Source organism: Sparus aurata, chromosome 1 (assembly GCF_900880675.1).
Source record: "Sparus aurata chromosome 1, fSpaAur1.1, whole genome shotgun sequence".
Classification (NCBI taxonomy): Eukaryota; Metazoa; Chordata; class Actinopteri; order Spariformes; family Sparidae; genus Sparus; species Sparus aurata.
This window is the reverse complement of record NC_044187.1, coordinates 2,420,738-2,448,675: the sequence shown is the minus strand read 5'-3', so window position 1 is coordinate 2,448,675 and position 27,938 is coordinate 2,420,738. Positions and strand designations below refer to the sequence as shown.

The window sequence follows — 27,938 nt, the reverse complement described above, 5'->3', positions numbered from 1 at the left end:
GGAAGAGGGAGAGGAACCAGGATTCTCTTTCGAGGAGAGAGGAGGGGGAAGGCTCCTCTCTTTCTGCCCTCTTAACGGAGATTACTGATTCTGAGATTAACAAGAGCAGGCGGAGGGTGCGGAGCTTGGGGAGGAGGAGAGGAGGAGGAGGAGGAGAGGAGGAGTCTGTGGAATCCAAGATGGCGGCAGTGATCATGAACATGAGGCAGACGTGACGTTGTATTAAAAAAGGATTTATTGAGGCTGTACAGGCTGGTGGTGTTCAGTACAGACACGCAGTACTTCATGTCGGGCCGCACGGCACCGACCAACACACCAGAACCGCCCGCGGTGGACGGGATCATCTGGGATGTGTTGCTGCCGTGCGGCCCTGTTGGACCGGTCCGATTGTCCCTGATGGGTTTCAGTTACCAAAAAGAAAAAAACCTGAGCTGAGTTTGTTAAAGTGACACCGACCTGCTCTCCACTTCACCCACAATGCACCTGTGCTGCTGTCAGCTTTACATCTGAGACGTGAGCAGCTGAGATTCCAGTCCGGACGTTTCTCTGGACACATTCAGTCCTCCAGATAAACTAACAGGAACGTTAAAGCTGCTTCGGTCAGAGAAAGATCAATAAATCAGATCAAATATAGTTTCATGTTCCTGTTCGCTCCGACACACCGGGCGGTCTCATCAGAGTCAGAACTGTCAGGACGTCTGAGGCCACACAAATACAAATCATTTCATCAATTTGTTTTCTCGTATTTTACTTTGGTGCAAAGATTCATCGATCAGTGTCAGCGATGACGTGAATCACTGACGGGCGATCAATCAGTTTGATTTTGTGTCTTTGAGGACGTCGTCTTTGTCTTTGGTTGATGAATGTTATTAAAGGACGACTTCACAAAACACATCGTTCAGGTCGGTTCATATTCAGGATATAATATTCATCTTTTTAAAGGAGAAAATAGCTTCAACACTCCTCGAAATGTTTCTGATGAAAGAAAAGTCGAAATTCTTTGTTGTCAGTTTTACGACAGAACATTTGATCAGAAACAACTTTTATAAACTGTTTTAGTGATTTAACTTTAATGTCGGCAGCTTCAGGCTCCCGTAGGTTTGTTTATTTAGTTTTATGACCGACTGGAATCATCGCCGCACGTCTTCAATGTAAATGTGACGTTTACATGAAAAGTTCAGACAGGAGCTGCACATCTTCATCATCATCATCATCACCATCATCATCATCATCATCATCATCTTCATCACCATCATCTTCATCATCATCATCATCATCATCTTCTTCTTCTTCTTCTTCTTCAGGTCTCAGGCACATTTAGACAGAAATCAGAATGTCGTCTGCGTATCGGGTCGTTATTTACAAGTTCATAATAAAAAAAAAAACACACTGCGAGTCTTAAAACAACAACAGAATAAATCTGGTGTGTTTCACATCACTCAGGACCGGTTCTCTGGCTCGTCGTGGTTCTGTTAGTGGTCCAAACTACTGAGTATATATATATATATATATAATCCTGTCAGTGGGCGCAACACATCACATATTATATGACTGCTAAACAGTTAAGAGAAGTTTTATTTTACTGATGAAAAACTTTGTTACACAGCCTTTAAAAATGTTTAATTAAGTCCGATTAATCTTTTTTAGCTTCATTAATATCTCAAGTTTGAAAACATAAAATATGTCTGACTGAATTAATCCGTCAATAAAAGGCAGAACTGATCTTTACAGCCTGTTAAGAAGGATTTCTCCTCTTGGATTCAAATTTAATGAGCATCTTTCTCGTTAATGTTTTGAAGTTTTGATGGCGTGCAGGTTTTTAAAAATCCAGTCAGATGTGCAGAGACATGACGAGCGTACGGAAGCCCCGAGGAGGAAAAACAAAACGCTGAGTTTTCATTTCTGCGTGAAGTCGAACGATTAATTAAGTGTTGAACGTGGATCAGCCTCCTGAAATAAAATAAAGTGGCTCCAGACTTTCTTTCTCCGTCTGGCCGCTCCAGGCTTCCGTACATTTTTCTGATCGGCACTCGTCAGAACTCACTGATCGATCAGGACGATCTCAGCTGCGACGTGTCCGACACAAAAACCTGAAACCATTAAATCATTCTGGATCTTCAGTTTCATCTAGTTCATTTTTGTTGGATAAACTAAAATAGTTGTGTGACAGACGACCTCGATGGCTCGTCAATAAGTTCACTGATCTTGTTACTTGGCAACATATTGATGAATTTAAGTTCTTCACTACAACAACAAATGTCACTTTCAGAAAGCTTTGAGGCATTTTGTAAAACGTCAAACGTTTTGGCGGCTCGAGTGTTTGAGAGAAAACTTCTCTAATCTGATTGTTTCTTCGCAGTTTTGTTTCAGAGCACGACAATAAGAAATCAATAAGCAACGACTACAAAGACACAATAAACAACAACAGGAAGTCAGTCGATCGGAACCCTTTCAAAGTAATATCATTTGGTCAAAGAGTTTTTTGGTTCACCTGCCGTCTTTTTAGAAAAACCTTCTGTGTGGAATGAAAATCTCCAACCAGGAATCAGATTACAACCAGAAACTACGTCTGAATTCAACAGGTGATGATGTCAGCAGTGACATCATGAACACAGCGAGGTCTGAACGGCTCTTAGAGGCCAGAAACACGGCAAACTCTGAAACGATGGCAGAAATGTTTGATTCAAGTAAGAAAAGTGGAAAACACCAAAATTCAGTTAAGTGTGTTTCGTCTGTTTGTGTCCCAGCAGCAGCAGCAGCAGCAGCGTCGCCGGCGCCCTGCAGAGCTCACAGGTTGCTCTCCACGCATCGGCCGCCGGCGCCGTCGTCAGGGCAACGGCAGGTGAAGCCCCCGAGCCGCGGCAGACACAGGTGAGAGCAGCTGCCGTTGTTGGCGCAGTAGTTATAGGCTGGCAGGAGACAGAAAGGAGAAACTGTTAGCAACCAAACTGTGATCGACCACCAGACTCCCTTTAAAAAACAGGCAATTTTAGGAGCCGTTGAACGAGGAGACTGTAAAAACAGAAAAGTGAACATGTTGCCAGGTGAAACAGAAACAAGGTTTGAGCGGAAGTTTAATGAGCAGCTCGTCATCGTCACTCGGAGCCCAGCAGGTGGACCCAGGACAGCTGAGCAGCTCAGGGCCGCCAGCCAGATGTGAGTCTCCGTATCCACAGCTGGCTCCCCCGAGGCCGCCGCACCGCACAGTTCCCACGCTTATATCCGTCCACATGCAACACGTGTGGAATCCATTACTGCGGTCAGCGAGTACGTCGCTGTTAAACTGCTCTGGGTGCAGTTCTCCGATAACACACATCTAAATCAGCCTGATGTTCACGTACAGAACGCTACGAGGATCTGAATCATGATCGAGACTGTAAAGGAGCTTCACAGTTAAACAGAGCTGCAGCATTCTGCTGAACAACTGAAGCAGCTGAGACTTGATTTAAAACTTTGCAGAATCAGCTGTTAGCACTTCCTGTTAGCGGTGAACCTGTGGATGTACAGACGACTGTCACTGGATCACTGTGAGACTGCAGGAATCTTAAAAACGTGATGTTTCTAAGGCAGGTTCTGCACACGTGAGGAGAGACTTTTTTTCCATCTGTGAAAAAAGTCTGACGGCATTAATGTTGTACAATGAGCCTCACTGACGAACGTATATTATGTTTTAAAATATTTACATTTTTCCATCTGTGAAAAATAGAATCCAGGAGATTTTTCTCACGTTTTTCAACCAAAATTAATTTCTTTTCACTTGTTTTCACAAAATATATATATTTTATTTACTCCTGAAAAAACAGAAACAAGAAAAATGTTTTAAGTTTTAACAGATTTAATTAAAAAATTGTTCTGACAAAACTTAAGTCATGAACACACTTGAGTTCAGACTCTTGTCCCATCAGGGCTTCCGTACAGCTAACTGCTAACGGCTAACTGCTACTTTTTTATCTTTAGTCTGCAGCTAAGCAGGTAAACTAGATCAAATATCAGCATCAGATATTTGAGATAATGACACGTGTTGAAACAACCCTGATAAAGATGATGATGTTGATGTGATGATGTCACCTTGCTGACACTGCGTCGGCGTCGTGGTGATGCCGTACAGCCGCGAGCGTCTCTGCGGCAGGAACTCGTCCGTCTCTCTCTGCGACTGTCGGTCCACAGCGACCACCGCCTCCCTGCAGCACAGCACCAACATTACACAGAGCGCCACATTAACGCCGCTGATGATGTGACGCTTCAGTCAAACAACGAGCTGCAGAACGACTCCATGTTTACTTCAGCTGCACGAGTCGTCTGTTAGTGCAGAGTTTTGTTTTAGTCACACTTAGAAATGATTGTCGGAGCTGCTTAAACTAAACAACACGCAGTCGAGCTCCAACAACTAATAAATCAGAGTCGCACTTCCATTCCTCTCAGATCAATTCACCTGATAGATCTGAATGAAGAACTTCAGTATTTTGGATTCATTATCAGTCAAAAGTCAGATCAACATTTCTGACACACAAAGCTGCTCTGAACATTTATTTCACTGTGCAAACAAACGACCAAACTAAATTAGATTTAGGCAACAAAAGTGCTAAATTAGATCATGATGACAAAGTTAATCTGTCAGGTTTAGGCTACAAAAGAACTGAATCAGTTTGACAACAACAATCTGTACAATGTATCTGAAAAAAGCAGTCGGTCAGTTTTACGCGGCAAAACTACAAAAAATAAGATTACAGCCACAAAGGTTCTAATTTAGTTTTGGGCGACGGAAGCACAACATCAGATTTAGATAAAAATAAATTATCTCAACTTGGTTTAGGCAACAAAATTAATCTGTAAAGTTCAGGCAAAAAAGTAGTCGGTCAAGTTTAAAAAACAAAAAAATTAGAAGACAAAATTAATCCGCAGGCCTTAAAACTACAAAAGTAGATTTTGACGACAGAATTAATCTCAATGAGGTTTAAAAAAGAACAAAATCAATTTTTAGGTGAGAAAACTTCTAAACCTAGTTGTTTTTTGTTTTGTAGCCTAAACCCAGTTCAGATTAGTTTGTTGTCAAACTTTTGTAGTTTTGAGGTCTAAAACTGACAGATTCATTTTGTCTTCTAATGTTTTACTTTTGTCGTCTAAACCTAACAGATTAGGTTTAGACGACAAAAGTACAAAATTCGATTTAGTTGTTTTCTCACCTAAAACTTACAGATTCATTTTATTATCTAATCCATAATTTAGAACCTTTGTGGTCATGATATAATTCTGTAGTTACGTAACGCTGACCGACTGCTTTTTTCTTCTAAACCTTAAAGAAGTAATTTGTCATCGCGATATAATTCAGTAAAAACTACAAAAGTAGATTTAGGCGACAGCATTAATCCGTCAGGTGACCGACCGACCGTCTGCTGCTGTGAACAGTCACGTACAGGTGATTAAGAATGAACAGGTGTGCTGACGAGCGTCTACCTCCTCCAGTCGGTGTAATAAAGGTTTCTCCCAAACGAGACGAGAGCGAACGGATACTGGATCCCTTCAACGATCGTCCTCCTCAGCCTGCGGTGAGGATCCATACACTCCACCCTACGAGTACCTGCAGACCCATCAATCAATCAGTCAATCAGTCAATCAATCAATCAATCCATCAATCAATCCGCCTGGACTGAAGACGACCAGAACAGTTCTGACCAGCTGATCAGACGTCTGGTTCTGCTTCCTGTCAGGTGCGTCTCACCTGCGTCGGCCCAGCACAGCTGCTGGTTGTCGGTGTCGAAGGTCAGCCCGTTGGGAAGTCCCAGGTCGTCTTTCACCAGAACCACCCGCTCCGTCCCGTCCATGTTGGCCATCTCGATCTTCGGCCCGTCTCGGTTCCAGTCCGCCCAGTACAGCCGCCTGCAGTAACAGAACCGGTGAGTCCAAACCTCAGCCGCTGTTTGGGTTCAACAACCACTGATCTTACGTTGAGTCACTCACCCGTACGCTGAGTTGGTGACGATGGGTCGGGGGTTGATCAGGTCCGTGTCGAAAAGAACTCGGCGCTGGCTGCCGTCCAGTTGGGAAACCTCCACGGTGTCGCGCATGGAGTCGGTCCAGAAGAGGAGACGAGCGACGTGGTCGATGGCGATGCCTTCAGGACTCTGGAGGCCTGAGGACGGGTGGAACAGACACACTTTGGTCAGGGGACAGAATCAGAACCAGAATCAGAACCAGAATCAGAACCAGAATCAGAACGAGGGACCGATATCCTCCAGAGACGATTACAGATTATAAGAAAGGAAGAAGACCAAGGACCAGACATCTTTAAATTATTTTATCAGCTCCCTGACAGAATAAACATGCTGAATATCGGCCCTGATACTCGACCAGAACCTCATCTGCTCGGTCCAAATCAAGTGTGGACCTCTGTTCCTGCTTCAGCCTCCTGCATGAAACTTTACTTCCTGTTTGCTGACTTCTTACCTGTAGTGATGACCGGGCTGATGTCTCCTCCACTCAGCCGGGCCCTGCTGATGGCCGGCCCGGTGATGTCGGTCCAGTAAACCATCTTCTCCACACAGTCGTACGCCACAGCGATCACCACCCGGTCCTGAGGGACAGACGGAGCAGACAGACGGGTTCATTCATCCGGAGACGCTTCTCGAGACATGTTTAGCCTAGCTTAGCATAAAGACTGGGAGCTTGGGGAAACTGCTAGCCTTGACCCGTATGAGACGGCGTGCACGAACACTCTGAGTCCAGCAGAAACACTGAAGATCTCAGATTCTCAGATCAGTTTGTGATGTCGGTGTTTGCAGCAGGCGAGCTGAATGTTCATTTTAAGGTGAACTGTTCCTTTAACACGAGCAGAACTGAAGATAACGTCACGCTCAGCTGCACTTTTTGTTTAGTGCTAATTTGCAACTGTTTGCATGCTAACATGCTAAACAAAGATGGTAACATGGTAAACTTCAACATGTTAGCACGCTGGCTTTAGCACTTTTAGCACTTAGCTCACGTGTTCTGGTTTCTTTTGCTGCTCACACAACATCTGTCGATTATTAAAAACTGTCCAGTCATCCGTCTAAATCCTGGTGATGTTTGTGGAGGTGTGTTGTGTTCGAGTGACGTTGTCTTACGGGGATGTGCAGCAGAGGTTTGGCCTCCTCCTTTTTGATGTTGTATCCGTCCAGAGGGACGTGCTCGATCTTCCCGCTCTGAGCGAACAGCAGGTGTGTTCCCGGAGCGACAGGGTGGACGTCAGGCCGCGGCGTCGGGCCGACCGGGGGAGGAGTCACTGCCTGGTCGATACCTGAGGAGAGGAGAGGTCATCCCTCAGGTGAGGCAGACGTGGACAACATCCCTGAGCTGACAGACAGTGTGCAGGTAGATACTCACACAGCGGGGTGTTCCCGGGCCCGGTCCGGGTGTTGGGGAGCTCCTGGCCGCTGGCGTCCACACACCAGCACTGCCCGATGCTGGTGTGGCACTGCGTGGACTGGTAGGATCCGTGTTCGTCACACTGAGGGACGTACTGACCGACGGCCGGCCGAGGACGGAAGAAAGACAAGAAACTGGAGTCGGAGGTGGAAGACTGGGCACTCTCTCTGTGACGCTCACACGGCGTCTTCTCTCGCTCTGCAGACAAACAACAGCAGAGTGAGACGTCGTCAACATCAACAATATACGTCTCGCCACGGATTTCTCAAATGGGCCCAGTTCTGATTCAAACACCTGAGATTCTGAGAAGAACTAATGCTGTGAAAGGTACATGATCAGAAATATTAACATTAAATGTGGTAAATCTGCCTATAAGACATGAATGGCATGTTGTAAGAAAAGGAATATAAGGAAACATAGAAATCATTTTAAACAACTTTAGTGGCTGTTCCAGTGAAGATCTTTGAGTTTACAGGCGGCACTTGAATGCACCATGAAGTTCCTGTTGCTGCCCACACACTCTGAAGTCGACTGTATGTCCCGAGGTGCAGCAGAGTTTACGCGTTGCCCTTGAATGCACCATGAAGACCCCGTGTGTGGACTCAGTTTTGGATCGTGGCACAATGAATGATCAACCGTTTGATCTTTTATGACTTGATATCAGACCATTCATTTGAAGGTTGATTTGGAATCAAACCCTGATCAATCTCACGTCTCTGTGTCAAAAGATGCAGCAGCAGTCAGAACATGATTAGCCTAGCTTAGCATAAAGACCTCAGGACCGCGGTGCTAACTAAACCAAGAACGAGCAGAGTGTGAAGCCACACAGGCAGCTCTGACAGGTTTTCTACAAGATTCAGTTCCATTTAAACTGACGCTGCAGGCTAACGCTAAGCTAGCTGTAGGCTAACGCTAGGCTAGCTGGGTGATGTTTGACATCTTGTTTTTTTCCTCTTGCACAAGTTGGCAGGCTGGAGAGAGGAAATAAGTTCTGGGAGAAAAAAAGTTTTCCAATTAGTTTTGGATTTTGAAATCATGACACCACTACAGGGTAGAGCTGAGGACTAGTGACCGGAAGGTCGCTGGTTCGAATCCCTGGCTCCCCAGGGAGGGACTGAGTTACAAGCCGAAGCATCCTTGAGCAAGATGCTGAACCCCAACACTGCTCCTGATGTGCAGCTGGCACCTTCGTGGCAGCCACTGCCATCAGTAAGGGCCCTGCGATGAGCTGGCGACTCATCCAGGGAGTACCCTGGCCTTCGCCCATAGAGTCACTGGATTTGGCCCCAGTACCCCCGCTCCACCTTGAAAAAAGGTGGAATAAAAGCGGTAACATCACCCGCGACCCGCATGGATAAAGCGGAAGAAAACGAAACGAAACGACACCACTACAGAAAACCTCAAGCTACATGCTAATGTTAGCATAACTCAAAGTTACAGCTGAACACTAAAGAATTCAATTATAAGTTTTAAATCCACATTCAATGATCTGATTGGTTGTTTCTCCAAACAGGAAGTGGATATTAATGAGCAAAAACAAAAGGATGTTCTAATCAGAGTGAGACTTTGTGTCAAACTTAAAACATTTGGCCAAATATGTGTTGTTTTTGTTTATTAATAATATAAAAGTGGTCAGAAACATAATTCAGACTTTATGTAAATCAGAGATTTTTCACACCGCAGGTCGAATCTGATTGAACGACTTCTGTGCGTTGTTGCCGGTGAACAGACAGATTTGAGTATTTTCGTACGTGGCAGCTGCAGAGAAACACGTGAGCTGTGGACAGAACCTCAGATTAAAGCTTCTCCATCTCTGCGGTCACATCCAGAGGCCACGCTGACATCTGGAAGAGCCTCCTCACATCACACTTCTTATCCTCAAGGGGATCAGACAGACGGACGGACCGCGGAGCAGCCATAACAGCCGACAGACCGCAGAGTGTCCTCGCAGGGCAGCGCCACGTCTGCCGCCAACAACCAGCACAACGATAAAAACACAAGCGAGGAGACCCTGAGAGAGAGAGAGGGGCCCGACATCAAAGACTACCCGTCCAGACACAAGACACCGAGCTGCTGGCTGTGACGAGTCGTGACAGGGACACACAGATTATCACTTTCAGAAGCCAGACAGCTCGTAAAAACCACGAAAATATGACAAAACTCTGGTGCGGAGCAGTGAACTGTAATTAGCTCTGAGCTGCCGACACCTGCAGACACTGCAGGAGGCTGAAACTGTGGGACCACGGCACGCCGCCAACACACAACACACACACACACACACACTCACAACATACAACAACACACATCAACAAACCAACATAAAGTCAGTCAGAGGTCAGCGTGATAAAATGTGACGCGGCAGATCAGATCAGGACTCCATGTTGTAACTTCAGTTCACACTCAGGAGGAGGGGAGACCGGCACCAATCAGAACCCAGACAGAACCATCCAACTGTCTGCCTGCCAACAGACGGGCTGAACTCTCACACCTTTGATTTCATCTACAAGTTTTATGTTCAGTGTCGTTGCTCCTCTCTGACTCTGCTGGACGTGTGCGTCTCTTTTGTTCGTCTGTTTGTTGTCGGATCACTGTTGATCTTTACTGATCCAGATGTGACATCGAATCATATTTAACCCTGAAAGTCAAATTGTAATGTGGATTTAGAGAAACGTGGCAAGCAACTGTTAGCTAAACCTCAGGCTGCTGCAGTCTCGTCTTCCATCACTGACTTCAGACTTTTATCTGTCTTTCTGTCGACTCTCATTGTAACTTGGCGCTCAGCTGTGAGTCTTCAGGTCTGTTTACATTCTGATCACCAACATCCTTCACTGCTCTGCCGTCGCCTCGTCTCTCTACACTTCTCACCGCAGAGTTTACACACAGCGACACTAAAGCTCCTGAGACGTTTCCTTATCCGAGCTCTTTGTCTACCAGGAGACAGAGACGTCTTTGAAGGGAGCACACAGCGCCTCCCACATGTTCCAACACATTCCTGTCAGACGGGCACAACACCAGCCCACATCATCAACATGTTCATGTCAAACATGTCTGCTGAAGTTAGCATGCTAACCAGCTAGCACCAGGGCTAGCAGAGTCAGCAACATGGGAAACTGAGCTAACTCAGTAACAGCAGCTACAGTTAGCAGCAGTTAGCAGTTCCTCTGGTGATATGCTATTTGTTTGGAGCATGAAACCAACATATCGCTGCTTTAATCAAGAAGACAGTGTTTTTACGTTCCTACCTGTGGGATTGCACTGGAAGCCGTCGCCGTGGAAACCAGGATGGCACTGGCAGGCGTACGATCCCAGCGTGTTGGAGCAGGCAGCGTCACGGTGGCATCGGTCCTGCTGACACTCGTCGACGTCTGAGTGGGAAGGAAAGAGACGAGGATGAACAAGAAGGTGTGAATCCAGGAACATGTCCAGCGCCCGGTGCAGAACTGCTAACAGTAGAACCGCTAACAGCAGAACCGCTAACAGCTGCTAACAGCAGAGCCGCTAACAGCAGAGCCGCTAACAGTTGCTAACAGCAGAGCCGCTAACAGCAGAGTCGCTAACAGCAGAGCCGCTAACAGCCGCTAACAGCAGAGTCGCTAACAGCAGAGCCGCTAACAGCCGCTAACAGCAGAGTCGCTAACAGCAGAGCCGCTAACAGCCGCTAACAGCAGAGTCGCTAACAGCAGAGCCGCTAACAGCTGCTACAGCAGAGCCGCTAACAGCAGAGCCGCTAACAGTTGCTAACAGCAGAGCCGCTAACAGTTGCTAACAGCAGAGCCGCTAACAGCAGAGCCGCTAACAGCAGAGCCGCTAACAGCCGCTAACAGCAGAGTCGCTAACAGCAGAGCCGCTAACAGCCACCAGCTGCTAATGCTAAAAACAATCCAGTCTCAAATTAAATCCCATTAAAACACTTTAAAGGGCTGGTTACATCTCTATATATTGTTCTGATGATATGAGACTTTATGTGGTGTTAGATCTGTTACATGATGATGTCATCAGTGTCATTCTCTCGACGCTCCTGCTGAGGATTCATCAGAACCGTGTTGCAGTGTGATGTTGTCGTCCTGTCCGAGCATTGAAGAAGAGCTCAGGAGGAGATTTAAAGACATACAGATATATATTGTGTGTCAACATTATGAACACATGAACGTCACAGAGTGTTCACACTCAGGTTTTTTCTTTAAAGTCGGGACGCCTGAACGTTTCTTTACCTCGGGACACGACAGTTAAAGTTAAAGTGACAGTTGTGGTTGTATGAGGTGCTTTTCCTTCTCCAAACATATATATCTGTCTAAGTGTTGATGTTTTAATGTTTCCGTCTCCTCTCACATTCAATCAAACATACAACGTCTGAACTCCAGCACAGATCAGCTGTTTCTCTTTCTGTAGTTCAACGCTCTGCTTCAGCGCACAGACTTAGTTAGACCTGACTCATTCTCCTGTTCTGATCCAGCTGAGCTGCGTGTACATTCAGTTCTGGCTGCAGAGTCCAGTAGTGCCGGTGCTGGTGGGGGTGGATGTATATGTCAGAGATGAGCTGCACAGCTGTGAGGCAGGACTCTCTGTTTCCTGTCCCTGAGGACTGAAGTCTGACAGTATGTTACACTGAGAGTCTGCAGGCTCCCACAGAACGCTGCTGCTGCTGCTGTCAGACTGTGGACAGATTATAATAATAAAGATAACTACTGATTACACTTCTATCATCATTGCGTTCCTCCATATCAGGTCAGGGATCCTCATATTCAGCAGGCAGGCTGGATTCACTCTGCAGTCGTATGTCGGCAGTTTGGGTTTGATGCCTCAGTGTTTGGTTCCCTCTGAGGCCTGAAGGACTCTGAACTAGTGTTTGTCTGAGGGAAGTTCACTGAGCTTCAAGACTTCCTGTCGCTGCTGTGACCTTCAACACTGCCTGCATTAACAAAGTCATAACAGTGACGATCAGCTGACTCACCCCGACACACCCGGCCGTCCCCCGTGAAGCCCGGCAGGCAGGAGCAGACGAACGCCGAGCCGCCGGTGTAGCTGCACATCGCTCGCTCTGCAACGTCGCAGTCGTGACTTCCTCTCCGACAGTGATCCACCGGACGGTCCTCCTCTGCAGGACGAGACAGACGGAGACACGACAGTGTTGGAATGAGAGGAAACAGTTTTTATATGTTGGAGTATATTGTGTGTTCACTCTTCTGCTGCTTCATTTTCACAGTCAGTGTTTATTAAATCAGGATGATGAATACAACATCCAGGTGTCCTTTCTTATCTGAGCCACCGTACAGTGTGTGTGTGTGTGTGTGTGTGTGTGTGTGTGTGTGTGTGTGTGTGTGTGTGTGTGTTTCATATAAATCACTTCTTCTCACTCGTTTCCAACGTCAGTCTGAGATGTTCGGTCCATTTACAGCCGCACAAGAGCTTTATTGTTTATGTCTGCTGGCGGCTTCTAGAACATCTGTATGTGCAACAAAGGACTCTAACACACACACACGCACACAGACACACAGACACAGACACACACACACACGCACACAGACACACACACACAGACACACACACACAGACACACACACACACGCACACAGACACACACACACACACACACACACACGCACACACACACACACACACACAGTTAAACGTACCGATGCAGGTCTTCCCGTCGCTGGCGAACACGAAGCCGCTCAAACACTGGCAGCGGAACGTTCCGGGCTGGTTGCTGCAGACGGCGTTGGCTCCGCACACCTGAGGAGTCTCGCTGCACTCGTCAGCATCTGCTCACAACACACAACATGGAGCCTCAGAGGTTCTGACTCAACACTCACAGTCCGTCACTGACTCGGTGCAGAGGAGGTCTTACCGTAGCAGTAGCGTCCGTCTCCGGTGAAACCGCTGGAGCACTCGCAGGTGAACTGGAGGCCGTCACCTGGTTTGCACACGGCGTTGATGTCACAGCCGTGTCTGCCGGTGAAACATGGATTCTGTTCTGGCAGAGCGCCTGTCAGGAGACGAGGACAGGTCAACATCATCATCACATCATCACATCATCACGTCTGACACGTCAACAGATGATTTTTATGATTCTGGTTCGACTTTAAATTCCTTCAATAAAGGAAATTTGTTCATAACACACAACAGAAACGTCTGTTTTTAGTCCACACGGTCTTTTTCTTTGTCAAAACCTGGAGTCTGTATTACCCACAATGCAACCTGACAGCTGTGGCGTGTAGCCGAGGAGGGGCAAGTTCCAGCTTAACACCAGAAAACAAGTTGATGAGGAGCCAACAGGAAGTGAGGATCCTCGTGGTGTTACAGTAAATGTGGTCCTGCCTCTCTCTTGTGCTCAGATGACAGAACAGTTTTAATTCGATCCGTTAAAAGATTCTTTCAACATCTTGTTTCTGTCTGAAACCCAAAGACTGACAGCAGCAGTTCGTCACAGCTGAGCGGAAGTTGGACATTTTAAGCTTCTCTAAAAGGTTTTATTGATCATCTGACGGAGAGTACAGTGACTCCCCAGCAGAGGAACCAATCAGTCGGTGTCCTCTGGTTCCCATCATGCAGCTGGTGTGTGGAGGTCTCCTCCAGACCTTCACCTCCTCACAGGAAACACGACCCAGATGTTCCACTTTCTGCCAGCAGACTCCAGCCGAGCGGTGTTTGCTTGTGTAACTGTGGAGCCCCGAGCCTCCTCTCGACCGCCCCCCACCTGCACTCTTACCTTTAACCCCTCCCCCTCTTATTAAGCGCTGCTCCTGGTGCCCCTCCCCCCGCCGCCCGCCTCCCTCCCCGCTGAGGACCGGAGGACGTTGGTATCTGGCTGGCCTCGGCCGCTGACCTTCACCCCCTGCCAACAGCCTCTCTGATTGCAGCTGAGGAAATACAGCCGGGCTCAGATTACTGTTTGTCTTCCTCTGATGTTCCACTGCAAACACCAGCGAGCCACTAAACTGTCGGAGGCGTGTTTCAGTGCATTCCTCACAGTAATAACACACATCTTTGTCCTGCGACCGTCCTGAGACACGACGCGAACGATCTGTTCCGTGTTATCAGCCGGCGCTCTCCTCACACCTCTGTCATTTATACCAACTCCTACACGACGGACGGTTCAGAGTATAATTACTGTTTTTTTTACATATTCTGACACAGATCAGGACAACTGACAACACTCGAGGTCCTCTGGTGATGAGGACAGCTTTAAAAAGTCTTTCACTAGTAGAAAGTCGAGTCCATGCTGATTATTGTTGCCTAAAGTGACAAATCATGGTTCTTAAAATTAAAATTAAAGGTTATTTTGTGGTTTTGAAGCTCCTCCTAGTTGATTTAATGTGTTTTTTTGTTGTTTTTGTCTTTCAGTCTGACATATTTTCTTTAAAATAAAGATGATTTCTTCTTCCTGTTTCAGTATCGTGTCATGTTCAGGTGCTGCTGAACTGGATCTCTTGACTCACTGTGCACAGAGCCGATCCTGTTGCTCATGGCGTAGCGGATCAGGTGGTTGTCGGCGTCAAACATCACAAAGATCTGGTCCACGCTGAGCTGCTGGGTGGCCAGCTCCGGCCTGATGGCCGCGTCGTGCTGGCAGCCCTTGAAGGTGATCGTCTGACGCCACTGGTAGCTTCTGGGCTGGACGGCGCTGCCGGGAGAGGTGATGGTGTAGTCGCGGTTGGAGGAGGAAGTGATCACTGGGGGAGGAGAATAAACACTTCAACATCATCTATGAATTATTATTATTATAACACAGCTTTGTTTCATTATCTGCGCGTCCTTACGGTCTCTGTCGTACTGGTAGATCTCCTTGTACGGGCTGATCTGGACCGAGGATCCCGGCAGGACGGCGGGCAGACGTCCCTCCAGCTCGGTGCTCACCACCAGGTGGTCGTGCTCGTCGATTCCTTTAAACTGCTGCTTGATGCTCAGACGCTCGTTACCGGGCTGGAAGATGACTTCAGCCTGCCGGGAAAACTCGCCGCCTGCAGGAAAATAGATGACAAGCGATAAAGTGTCACGTAGAGACAATCAGATTTATCATCCAGCATCCAAGTCAACACGGAAACATCCATCGTGTTCAAATTATTGTGACTGTTACATTTACAGCCACAGCATGACTTTATCCTGAGACACAAAATACAAAATGAGACACCACTGATGTTAGCAAACAGTGAATGTCCAGTTAGATGGACAAACTACAGTTTCTCTGTGAACCCTCGTCACAGACAAATCAATAAAGGATCTCTGATGAAGATAAGAAACCAACACGTCAGAGTCAGCTGACTGTCTCCATCACCCAGGAGAAGAGTCTGGAAGTGGCACTGCAGGCTAATGCTAAGCTAGCTGGAGGCTAATGCTAAGCTATCTGTGTCCTTCACAAGTTTTGTTCTTCTAAATGGGAAAAATACTCAGAGAATTAATATCAATATTTGAAACCGAAAACTGAAAGCCCATTCCGATGAATTATTAGATTCAGAACTGAAGTCTCGACAACACCACCACATTAACCAGACTACAGCTCACACAGCTATCAGCACCAACACGTCTCCTCACCGATGAGACTGAAGCCGTTCTGGTAGCCCGGCTGCTCCAGAGCGAAGGCCCAGCCGATGACTCCTCCCAGGGAGGACAGCGGCTGCAGGGACGGGCCGAGGCTGTCGGGGATGTTGCTGATGGCCACGTAAGCTCGTCCGTCGTTGGCCACCACGTACGAGTGCAGGTCGTGGTTACTGAGCTCCACAGGTGAAGGCGAGTTGCCGACAAACACTCGGCCGTTCACCTTTCCGTTCATTCTCTGTGGTTTTCCTTTAAAATGATAATAAGAGGACGAGTTGTTTGTGTTTCTGGTCACTTCATGAACATGTAATCCCTTTAGCCTGAGCAGTTTAAGTAACTCTGAAGATTTTCTCACCTTCTGCAACACAGTCCTTCCCATTACCGTAGAAACCAGGCTTGCAGTGGCAGCAGTATCCGTTGCTGTAGTCGCGGCAGTCGGCGAAAGCTGAACATTTGTGCCTGTTGTTTGCACACCGCTCCACATCGTACCCGTATACTGTGAAGAGAAATCAGAGAACAAACCAATCAGCCTGAGTACAAGGAAGATAAAACCCAAGAGCACGACGAGATAACCCGACAAACTTTTAACACACAAAAGTTTAGATTCACCGTTCACATTGAGACCTTCGTCTTCATCCACTATGATGATCTGGGGTTGGTGGGGCCGGGAATATGGCGGCACCAGTTGGACTTGTTCAGGGTTGGTGTACCGTGGTTGGACTGGGTCAGGGTACCTCGGCTCGATTGGTGAGTATCTGGGCTGAGTGGTTTCAGGGATGGTGCGTCTTGGTTCCAAAGGTTCCGAGACTGGGTATCTGGGCTCAGATGGTTCTGGGTACCTCGGTGGAGCTCTCTCAGGGTTGGTGTACGTCGGTGTCACGGTCTCAGATTCAGGGTATTCTGGCCCAGACTGACCTGGTCCCTCAACAACTTCTGGCTCCATGGACTCAGATTCTGGGTACTCAGTGGGAGACTCAGTTGGGAACTCTTGCTTTTGCTCCGGAACCACTTGAGTTTCCTTTGTTGTGAAGTTCACCTCATCGGGCTGTCTTGGCAACACGGTCGCAGGAGGTTCGGTGGTGTTACCCTCGTCAGGAAGGTCAGAGTTCACTCCTGGAGTGATGGCGACGAAGAACGGTGCAGAGCCGATCTCGTACACCCAAACTCCTCTCTGTCCTGAGGTCGTCTTTCTAGTTGTACAGAAGAAGGAAAGATATGATTAAAACTCCAGTGAATATAGATGATGAGTCTTTTTGAGCACAAAACAAATCTCCAGTTAGTGACATCAGATTCATACTCAGTCAAGTCCCTGATGGAAGTCTCCTCATCTGTGGTGACGCGGAAGTACGTCCCCGGCTGGTTGTTCCAAAACCAGCCCTGCACGAGGCCTTCGTTGAAGCCCGTCTCCAGGAGCTTCGTCTCACCGCCAACTGATGTGGAGTGAAACTGCAGGCCGTCTCTGGGGTACAAGAGGACGGCGTAGGAGGACGACTCCATGGAGGCCACGACCAGCTGGAAAGTGTTTCTCTGAAAGTTCAAAGATGCAGCTCTCAGTTTAAGTCCACCGAGCCACATTTCATGGTCTGATACAGAGATGGTCTCAAACAAAGATTAGGAGACAAAGATTACAGTAAATATTAAGATTACAGTAAATATTATAACTCAGGATGGGAGAAAGAGTCACCAGAGACTCTCTGAGTAGGAGGAGTGCTCTGAAGAAACTTCAACAGAAATGTCTTGAGTTTCTGATCGTTGGAGGAAGCTCGTGCTCTGTAGGGAGGCTAACACGTTAGCTGTTGTAGAGACCAGTGACTTCTGTGTGACACATATGTGCAGAATTCAAAGCTGCTCCACAAAAAGCACATAATGTAAATAATCCTGCCTGAACTGTGTGATTTACTTTTGTGACACTTTAGCTAGCTCGGCTCAACCTGTTTCCTGTCAGTCCGATCGCTCTGCGTTCAGCTGACAGACTGATGTGGGAGGAGCTAACTTCACATGTAAGGAGGCGATTAACCGTCACAAAAAAGTGGAGACATTTAAATCCAAAGGTGGTGCTAAAAGTGATACATTTTTCTTGTGCTCATCCATTTTTGAGCTGTTGGACAAAATCAAAAGTAAAAGATTAAATATAGATTAAATGCAGACCGACAGCAGTAACTCTTCGTCTCCGCCTGTTTGTTTGTTTGCTGACTCTGCTCGTCTGAGACAACTCTGGCGTCCAGCAGTGATAATTACAGCAGGACGCTCCGACATTAAACTGCAGCTTGTGGTCTCACTTTGAGAACCAAACGTCTCTGGAATAAAAATTCACTTCTCTTTGCATTGTGGAGCTTTTGAAAGAGCAGCGTGCCTCCCTCACCTTGGCGTCCAGTCCGTCTCCTCGCCCGGACGTCCCCGCGGCTGCCATGTTCTCCCAGGTGACGATGAGGGTGCTGGTGGGCTCCACTCCGGTGTCTCTGGGGAAAGCTTGCCTGATGTGTTCGGCGGCTCGACTCAGCACCTCAGGGCTGTCGTCCTGCCTGAAGTAGACCTTCCCCTGGCCGTCACTGTCGTCCAGGTCTCCCAGCAGGGCTGCAATCATTTTGAAATCGGCGGGCATCTTGCCCAGGTACTCCACCTCAGCCGGAGGCTCGGCGAAAGACACAAATCCATTTGTGTTAATCTGGAACAGAAGACGTACAGTTTACTTGTTGATGAGATGTTTACAGATTCAAAACAGTAATCCTGTGGAAAGTCCAGTCACACCAGTTTAAAAGAAACATCCACCACCTAATTCTTATTTATCCATGTTTCAGAGTAAGACTTCTGAGAAAACCTGCGATCTATTTTCTGATGATGCTACATCACACAAAACTTTTGCTCAACTAAGAGAAGCACGAGATCTCAAATTGATTTTATGTTTCTTTGGTTGTTTCTCTGTTTTAAATCGAGTCTCAGCTGCTTCAGTTGTTTAGCAGAATGCTAAGAGAAGCGTTTGGACCCAGCTCTAGTTAAATCTCCAGTGGACGTTCAGATTCTGGACTCTGTCGTCCACACGGTTACTTCACATTGGCTCAGAACAAAACGGATCTTTTTAACGTCATGAACTGAATCCCGCGTCACGCTGAGCGGCTGCACACTGAACTGTGACCGTGAGGAACAAAAGACTCAACAGCTTCAGTTTGTGTTTGATCTGCTAAACATCCAAGAAAAAAATTTAAACAATCTCATTATTCTAACAAGATATTTCTACTGCAGTCAAATGTTTAGTCTCTTTAATGTCACATATTATCACTTCTCCATGAACCCAAGGTGACACGGTCCGCAAATCTCTTGTTTTGTCTGACGGACCGAAAGGCAGCAAATCCTCCCGCTGGAGAAGAAGAAGTGACTGGGTGACTGAAAGGATGAATCGATTATTCTAAAAAGTTGCAGGTGAGTTAAAAGAGAAACAAGCTGAACAAACTGTCTTGGTTCTGAGAGGTTCTGAGAGGTTCTGAGAGGTTCTGAGAGTCGGTGTGCCTCTCATCAACACAAAGGAGCTGATGATAATGTGACTGTGGTCTCATTAATGTGAAAGGCTGCAGACACAGAGGCCTGTTGTTCACACTCAGCCGACACCCACAACCTTCTGCCTCTACAGACACACAACACAAACACACACAACACAAACACACATGTAAAACACACACAACACAAACACACACATGAGAAACACACTGGCTCAGTTCAGTCTGACTCCAACTGTCCTGTAGGTCGACCATCAGCTTCTGTAACTAACACGGCTCACTTTATCCCACCGAGCATTAAATATCCAGAAGACGTTCACTGAGCAGACAGACGTCTTCTTAACGTTCACCGTCGATGTCGACACATGGAAGTTGAACAGCGTCTGTTTAAATATCTTTTCAACTTCATGTGGTCAGAAATTAAAGTTATTATGACGAGCTGTCAGACAGACTGGTCTCATGTCAAAGATACACAAGAGGTTATTTTGTAGGATGGTTATTTGGTTGGTCAGTCAGTTGATTATTCAATTGGTTGGCTGGTTGGTTGGTTTGCTGCAGGATTGGTTGGTCAGACCGTTGTTTGGTCGGTTGGTTGATTATTCGGATGGTTGGCTGGTTGGTTTGTTCTTGTTAATGTCTCTGGTGAAGATAAATAGATACTGATGGAAATAATTCAGAAGTCTTACAGTTGCTGATATCTAATGATGAGTATGATCTGACTGGAATCTGCTGATTATAGTTCAGCAGCTGTGGCCAGATATCCAGTTTGATATTGGATTAGACTTGATTTAATTAAAGGGGACTGTAGCAGAGGTATGCACTCTACTGAGCTCTAGTTTTAGTTGATGTTGTGTGTTTTGACCTGATGTGCAGCTCCAGCAGGTCGGAGCTAAACCTGCCACGTGTTTGACAGATTGTCATGAATATCCCATCAGACAGGCAGCTGTTAACAAATGATTTACCAAAGGATCATGGGAAATATTCAGCTGGTTAATGTGCACCCGTGGATCAGGAGTCCTCTCAGGTCCCACACTGAACACTGAACACTGAACATCGACAACACAGATCTGCTGCACATTTAATATCAAAACCTTGAAACTAATTCTTCCACTTCAGGAGTAGTTTTATCTTCAGTCAGCAGAGACTCAGTGAGTGTTGCAGAACCTTCGCAGCAGATTTAAGTCATCGTGTTTATACGACGCAGGTGTTAGAGACGCCTCAGCTCTCGTCCTGCAGCAGGTGATCTTCGTCTTCGTCCTCCACACATGAAGCTGTCGGCTGCAGCAGCTGAGGGTGGAGGACACAAAGTTCTCCTCCATCCGGCGAGCCGGCGCCGGCGCTCGGCCTCGTGAGCAGCTCCAGACATAAACTGTGTATCTCACCGTCGTCCATCTTATCTCAGCGTGTACACTCAGGCAGCCGGAGAGAAAACAGCTGTTCTGTACAGAGACATGTGAAGAGTTGTACGGCTAAAAACCTCCTCGTAGGTGAGAACATCATGAAACAGGTGAGATGTGTTTCACACAAAAGGTCTTCAGTCCACTCGGAGCGTCAGTCACCACATCTTAAGATCCTGTCCACGGAGGAGATGAAACCAGAGCCGAGGGAGGAGAAGCCGTCCTGCTCCACTGCCTCTGTAAGGCCCGAGGTCTGAGCAGAGACGTCTCTTCAGGGAGAGACTTCCTCCTGAGAAACGCATGAATGGCAGCAGCATGTGGGCGGGAGGACGAGTCTCTGCGGCCTCAGCAGGTATCTGACTTCAGAGGAGACGCCTGCAGAGCTGAACACACTCCAGCTTCTTCACAGAACACACAGGAAACCTATTGTCTGAGCAGAGCGGCCGACAGCTAACCACGCTCACAAAGACCTGGGAGGCCGAGCGGAACGGACCCAGGAACAGATCCAGGAACAGATCCTGGAACAGATCCTGGAACAGACCAGGAACAGATCCTGGAACAGACCAGGAACAGACCCAGGAACTGACCAGGAACAGATCCAGGAACAGACCCAGGAACTGACCAGGAACTGACCAGGAACAGATCCAGGAACAGACCAGGAACAGACCAGGAACAGATCCTGGAACAGATCCTGGAACAGACCAGGAACAGATCCTGGAACAGACCAGGAACAAACCAGGAACAGATCCTGGAACAGATCCTGGAACAGACCAGGAACAGATCCAGGAACAGACCAGGAACAAACCAGGAACAGATCCTGGAACAGATCCTGGAACAGACCAGGAACAGATCCTGGAACAGACCAGGAACAGACCAGGAACAGATCCTGGAACAGATCCTGGAACAGATCCTAGAACAGATCCTAGAACAGACCAGGAACAGATCCTGGAACAGACCAGGAACAGACCAGGAACAGATCCTGGAACAGACCAGGAACAGACCAGGAACAGATCCTGGAACAGACCAGGAACAGACCAGGAACAGATCCTGGGTCTGTTCTGTACAAACCTTTCTAAGCTCGTTTTCTAAAAACATATCAAATGTTCCGCTGAATTCATGTAACTGTACTCATGAGACTTTATCAGTGATTCTGTGTTTCATTTTCTGGCACCACCACAGACAAACTGAACTTCTCTGCACAAACTGAAACCAAACTTTTCTTTCTGCTCGCCGTCAGAGTTTGCAGATGCACATCAGTGACGTCTCAACACTGTTTCACTCTCAAACACAGACTCTTCTTCTAAAAGCTTCTCATTTCCAGCGTTGTGTTCGATCTGATGGCAGCACAGATGTGGCTTCATAAAGTGCTGCAGACTCTGGGCTTGTTGATTGTTTTTAAAAACACAAAACAGGAGAAAACTTCCGTCCAAACTAATAAAAACAGGACATATTAAATCAGTTTGGTGTAATTTGTGCTTCACGGTTTTGTTCGGACGTCTCTGCTGCATTCCTGCGATTCTCTGAGCAGTTAGTGACCTGCTGTTCCTACATGTACTGTAATAATACATGTACTGTCTGAGCGAACACTGACATCACACATGTCCGACCCCTGAGATCATCATTATCACTGTGAGAACAGCGGAGGGAGGAAACGCGCCGACCGCTCACATCTGGTTTTTTGGACGGCAGATGTATTGCATCTATACGTTCCAGATGTGCCGACTGTGCGAGGACGCTCCGCTTCCTGTGGAGGGCTGAACGTACGACTGGAGCCCCTCCACAGCTCCGACAGCTGGAGCCCAGCCAGGAGATTTTAATTCTACTACATGGGAGAGTTGTTCTCAAAGCTGACGTCACTTTGAATATCAGAGAGCCTGAAGGGTGCAGTGGTGCTAATTACTGGGGAGCCGCAGACCAACAGGATGTCAGTGTTTCTGTGGGGGTGGGCGGGTCGTTAACGGAGGGGGGCGGCTGCTTTATGGACCGCAGAGTCACAGTGAACAATTAGAGCTTCACGCTGTGGGAAAATCCAGCTGAGAGACGAACGATGACAGCTGGGAGTCGAAAAACTTCAGTTCTTTAAGAACGCTCGTTGTTTGGACGAGCTCTGTTTAAATGCACAGAACTTTTAATTCTACTGGAGGTCCAAAAGCTAATAAGACAAAAACCCAAACTCATCTTTGTACTAATTATGAGCGTCAAAAACCTCCAAATCGACAACTTAACTTTCAATTTGAGGTCGAAATTCAGTTTGATTTAAACATTTTGTTCAGCGCTGACGGCTCTGCTGTCACATCTGGATCAGTAAAGACCAACAGATCTTTGGGTTTATGTCCTGACAAAAGTTATTTTACAACCAGTTTGACTTGGTCCTGGTGTCTTTGTGAGTTCAAATAATATTCACCAGAAATAAAACAACCACCAGCAACAAAAGAGAGAAATTCATCAGTTCCTCAAACCTGTCCAGAGTGAGCCCTCTGCACAAACACATCAATAAAGGATCTTTGATGAAGGAAATCAACCAAGATGTCCGACACCGTCAGAGATTCCTCTGGTCAGCTGAACCTCTACAGGGGAAGAGTCTGGATGTGACACTGCAGGCTAATGCTAAGCTAGCAGATAACAGACAGCCTGTTTCTACAGCTGGCTCAACACAAACTGATCAGGGATTCATCCAGAAAGCAAAAAAGAATCAGGCCAAAAATCTGAATCGATGATGGAATTGGTATTAATAAAGCTAATCAAGTTAATCAGGAGGAGCAAATGTTGCAGCAGCGGGGGAACTGTTCCTTTAAATTTAGCTTTTCTTCTTTGGAAAATTCAACTCGTCACAGGTTTTAGTTTCACTGAGGAAACTGATGCTAGTCTGCAGAGATGAGTACAGGGTCTGCAAAGAATTCAGTGATTGGTTGAATGCGTCTGATTGCAACTTCTTGAATCTTGGACGGACCGATTAATGAAGGTGGTTTAGATTTCTGCAACAAGCGCCCTCAAAATAATGTGTGTTCGTTTGTATCCTGTTCTTCTATATAAATAAAGTTATTATAATCACTGTGAAGGTGTCACCAGAGTGTTGGCTGAGGGATTCAACCACAGACCGAAACACTATCACTGCTCGTGGGGTAAAACCAACAGGACAACAAGCATCGTGTGTTTCCCGTCCTGTGAGTGAACTCGGGGTGAACGATGCTAACGGCTTCATCCTCCAACAACAAACTACATTACATGTCTCCTCAGAGTTAATGAAACAAGTCTGGAGACCTTCACGATGTCCCATCCACTTCCTGTACTGACACTGAGTGAACTGTGTGGTCTGAGGCTTGTTTTAACAGGAGGAAGGAAAACAAATGGTGAAGTGACCGAACAGAGAAGAGAAAACAGTCTCGACCGTGACGTTTCAGTCCGTCGACGAGGGCCAGCAGCTAGTGCAAACTGAGCCAATGAGTCAAACAGTCGTGAAGAGACGAGGTTCTGACACGACACTGGCCTATCATCACTTCTGAAAGCTTTGATTCTTGTATCTTTAAACCTGGGCTCCATTCATATTCTGTATTATGAGGGCGGATTAATGATTAATAGATACAAAATGTTTTGGAAATATTCCAGTCAATCGCCTCAGCTGGCTGCTGGGAAATGTATTCCTCGCGGGCGACTGCCTCGACTCGTCAAAGCTGCGTCCGCTTCACGTGCAACCCTCAGAAATGAGAAAGAAGCAAGATGTTTTATTTTTACGCCCTCGTCTGCTGGTTTGCTGGTTTGATGGTCTGTCAGCAGGATTAAACAAAAACTACTGAAAAGATTTCCACCTAATTTGGATTGAGGACGAAGTCTCGGCTCAGAACTGACATCATTAACTTTTGGTGCTGATCCAGGAATTTAACATTGCGAGAGGGAGAATAATATCAGATGTATTTAGGAGGCTGAGTACAACTTGACGAAGATCCAAAAACAAATTGAGATCTAGCAGATTTAAATGTGATGTTGGATTAGGCTTGATTCAATTAGGGGGAACAATTAACAATGAACCTTGAGGATTTTTTTTGGGGGGGGGGGGCCTCAGGGTCTGAGAGGCTGTCGCTCAGTTTGGTACAGCAGCTTCGCTCCCAGCCCAGATCTTCATTAAAGGCTCAAATCAATAAAATAAGCCGAGTTTAAAAGTGAGAATCGAGTGCTGGAAACAGGAACAGATGTGTTTCAGTGTAGACGCTCAAATCTGGATTAGCTGTCACATGACCTGAGGAATGTGTGTGTGTGTGTGTGTGTGTGTGTGTGTGTGTGTGTGTGTGTGTGTGTGTGTGGCGGCCTGATGAAAGGCTTATCTGTGCTGGCTTTTAATTGACTCACATTCCAGCCTCTGTTCACCGACAGCCCAACACCTCCGCCCCCCTGAACAAACACCAGAGCTCCACCTGCCTGTTGGCCAGAGTAACTGAGTACATTTACTCGAGTACTGTAGCTCAGAACACATTTTAGGTACTTGCACTCTCTACTTGAGTATTTTCTCTTAATCTGACTTTATACTTTCACCTCCATCTTAAGTTACTTCACTCATTAAGATTTTTCACGCGAAACAAATGAAGAGTTTATAAAAAAAACACGCGCCGCTGAAAGTAGAAGATTAAGTAACTGTTCATTGTTTAAGTCTTTTCTTCTGGTTCAAAGTGTTCGTAATCATGTTGCGGTTTGGACTAAAATCAGCCATTTTCGCAAAAACAAGATCGTAAAAAATCTTTTATCATTTTAGGAATATCGCAAAAAATAAGATCTTCTTTGTGGTTGTTGCGTCCTGAAATGCCTACTTTTCCCGACAGCCTTTCCATTTTTTATTTGGCAAAAAACCCAACTTGCATTGTGAACAGTTTACCTCGACTTTCATGCAAACCATCGGGAATCGTTTTGCTCGGTCTTTAGCAGCGAGTTTTGTAGGTAAATGTGAGACGTTTGCATCTTCAAATCCAGAAACGGAGGTGAGCTCGCTGGAGTCGATGCATGACGAGAGCAAAGAGAACGGCTACGACTTTTTTTACTGCTCACCCTCAACAAAATGTGTATTTGTTTGTATCCTGTTCTTCTATATACATAAAGTTATCATATTCAAACAGTCGCTGTGAAGGTGAAACTTTGGGCTCGTTGTCAACACATTTCTCTCATCGATGGATTCATGGAGACGATAATCAGATGACATGAGCTCCAGCAACAGTAAAAAGATGCTTTTACACCAACCACTGAGCCACAATCGTCTCCATCAGAACAGCAGTCGCAGACTTTACTCACATACTTTTACTCGAGTAACATTTCCACTGTGTATTAGTAACTTTTCCTTCAGTAAACGATGTGAACACTGTCCTCCTGTACTGCTGTTCACACACCAACACTTCAACGTGTCGCCACACAACCACAAACCAAACGCTCGGAGTCGGAGAGCAGCAGGACTGATGTGGATCTAAACCACAGCAGCCGACAGACAGACCACTCTTATTTAGCAAACACCTACAAACTGTGTGGAGGTGATTAACAGCCAATAGAAAAGCTTATCAGGTGTCAACAAACAAACAAACAGAGAGGGAGAGCAGATAGCAGTGACGAGACGATCAGCTTATCAAACACACTGATCGGGCTGAGAAATCTGCATTTTAAAAGAAGTTCAAGTGGCAGTTAGAGACAGAAGTTCATCACAGCGCGAGTCAAAGACAGAATGATGTGAGCTGAAGTGTCTGCAGGAGAACGAGCACTGAAAACAGCTGAAGAGTTGAGCGGAGCTGAACTTTATCAGGTGTGAACGAACAAACACAGAAGACAAAGTGACTGACAGTGATCACTATATCAAGAGCACTTAACAGATCAATAATTACAAAGAATCACACAACACAAAAGTCACCTTTAAAAGCTCCAAAATGTCTTCAGCTTCCCTGTAAACCAGCTTCTTAATGTAACACTTTAATGCCAAACTCCATTTGAAAACTACCAGATTTAAGGGATGAGTGTGAGGAGCTTATGTCAGTATTACAGCAGAGTGTGGTCTGTAAGAACATTTAGTATTTAATTTGGATAAGTTACTGAACACAGAAGAACAGTAACATGAGATGTTTAAGATGATTTCTGAGGTTTTGTGATAAACAAAAAATGTCAAACTGTTATAATTACTTCTGTTTCTAGTTGAGACGAATAAACAAATATTCTGTTTTAATATTCATGTTTTTGTTGTCTGGCTGCTTTGAACATTTAACAGTATGAATGATTAATAAACACTTGTGATGTAGCTGCACACACACAGATCAGGACATTATTTTAAAGCCGAATCTCATTTGAATTTCACTCATTTTAAGTCTCATTAGATTTTTATTTATTCTTGAAGCGCCGATTAATTTTTCATCTCATTAAATTTTTGTTGTAAACTCGTTGAAACTCTGAACAAACAGTTTTCTGTCGTTTAAACTGTGACTGGAGTTAAAGTTGGTGGATTAATGAGTGGGGTTTGGTTCAGAGAGCTGTTTTGAACCTGTTTCCTGGGCACATCTCGGACTCTGATGAATGAACATCGGGGTTAAATGTGGAAACTTCTCCAGCTGGAGGTTCAACTCACGTAAACTTTGTCGAAGGAGTCGCTGAAGAACAGCACGGAGCCGTTCAGCTGCAGCCCGGCGGAGGAGTCCGAGCCGGGCTGCAGCTGCTGGTCCCCGGCTTCTTCTCCGAACTCGAACAGCTCCTCCAGCTCCAGAGCGCGGGTCCAAACACTCAGGCTCAGCAAGCACGACCAGACCCACAACCAGCTCCAGGACCCGGGACTCATCTTCTCTCTTTGAAGCTCTACAGACGCGGTCAGACCAGCGGGGCTCCCCCGTGAAGTTAGCCGGGCAGGAGGTGAGGCAGCGGGCGACGCGAGCAGCGGACTGAGCGGCGGACAGATGCGGACTGAAGGAGGCGGAGAGGCGGGAGGGAGGGGCGACTGCCCGGGGGAACAGCGGGGGAACAGCCGGGGGGGTGTTTAAGTAACCGCCACAGGACTTCCGGTCAACTTCTCTTCAGAACAAAAGTCTCAACGATGAAGAAAAAGCTCGCATTAATCCTCAGAGTGAGTTAAAATGAGTTTAAACTGAAGCAACGAGTGGCGACA

At 46.6% G+C, this 27,938-nt stretch overlaps 1 protein-coding gene across 2 annotated transcripts; it reads right to left on the bottom strand.

The window, feature by feature from the left end:
• Window positions 1-212: 212 nt before the first annotated feature.
• Window positions 213-27,938, bottom strand: LOC115572816 (nidogen-1-like). 2 transcript variants are annotated; one of them, XM_030403369.1, is made up of 21 exons: window positions 27,408-27,938; window positions 18,299-18,601; window positions 17,234-17,463; window positions 16,752-17,126; window positions 16,546-16,691; window positions 16,292-16,432; window positions 15,934-16,185; window positions 15,162-15,362; window positions 14,841-15,074; window positions 13,250-13,387; window positions 13,035-13,163; window positions 12,353-12,496; window positions 10,644-10,766; window positions 7,360-7,599; window positions 7,101-7,273; window positions 6,445-6,571; window positions 5,959-6,130; window positions 5,720-5,877; window positions 5,455-5,578; window positions 4,069-4,181; window positions 213-2,909 (listed from the first exon to the last, which is right to left on the bottom strand). In XM_030403369.1, exons 1-21 carry the CDS (start codon window positions 27,612-27,614, stop codon window positions 2,788-2,790), a joined length of 3,852 nt encoding a protein of 1,283 aa, XP_030259229.1. In that variant the 5' UTR covers window positions 27,615-27,938; the 3' UTR covers window positions 213-2,787. The 2 variants fall into 2 exon arrangements, with proteins under 2 accessions (XP_030259229.1, XP_030259160.1); XM_030403300.1 differs by having other exon boundaries at window positions 16,546-17,126.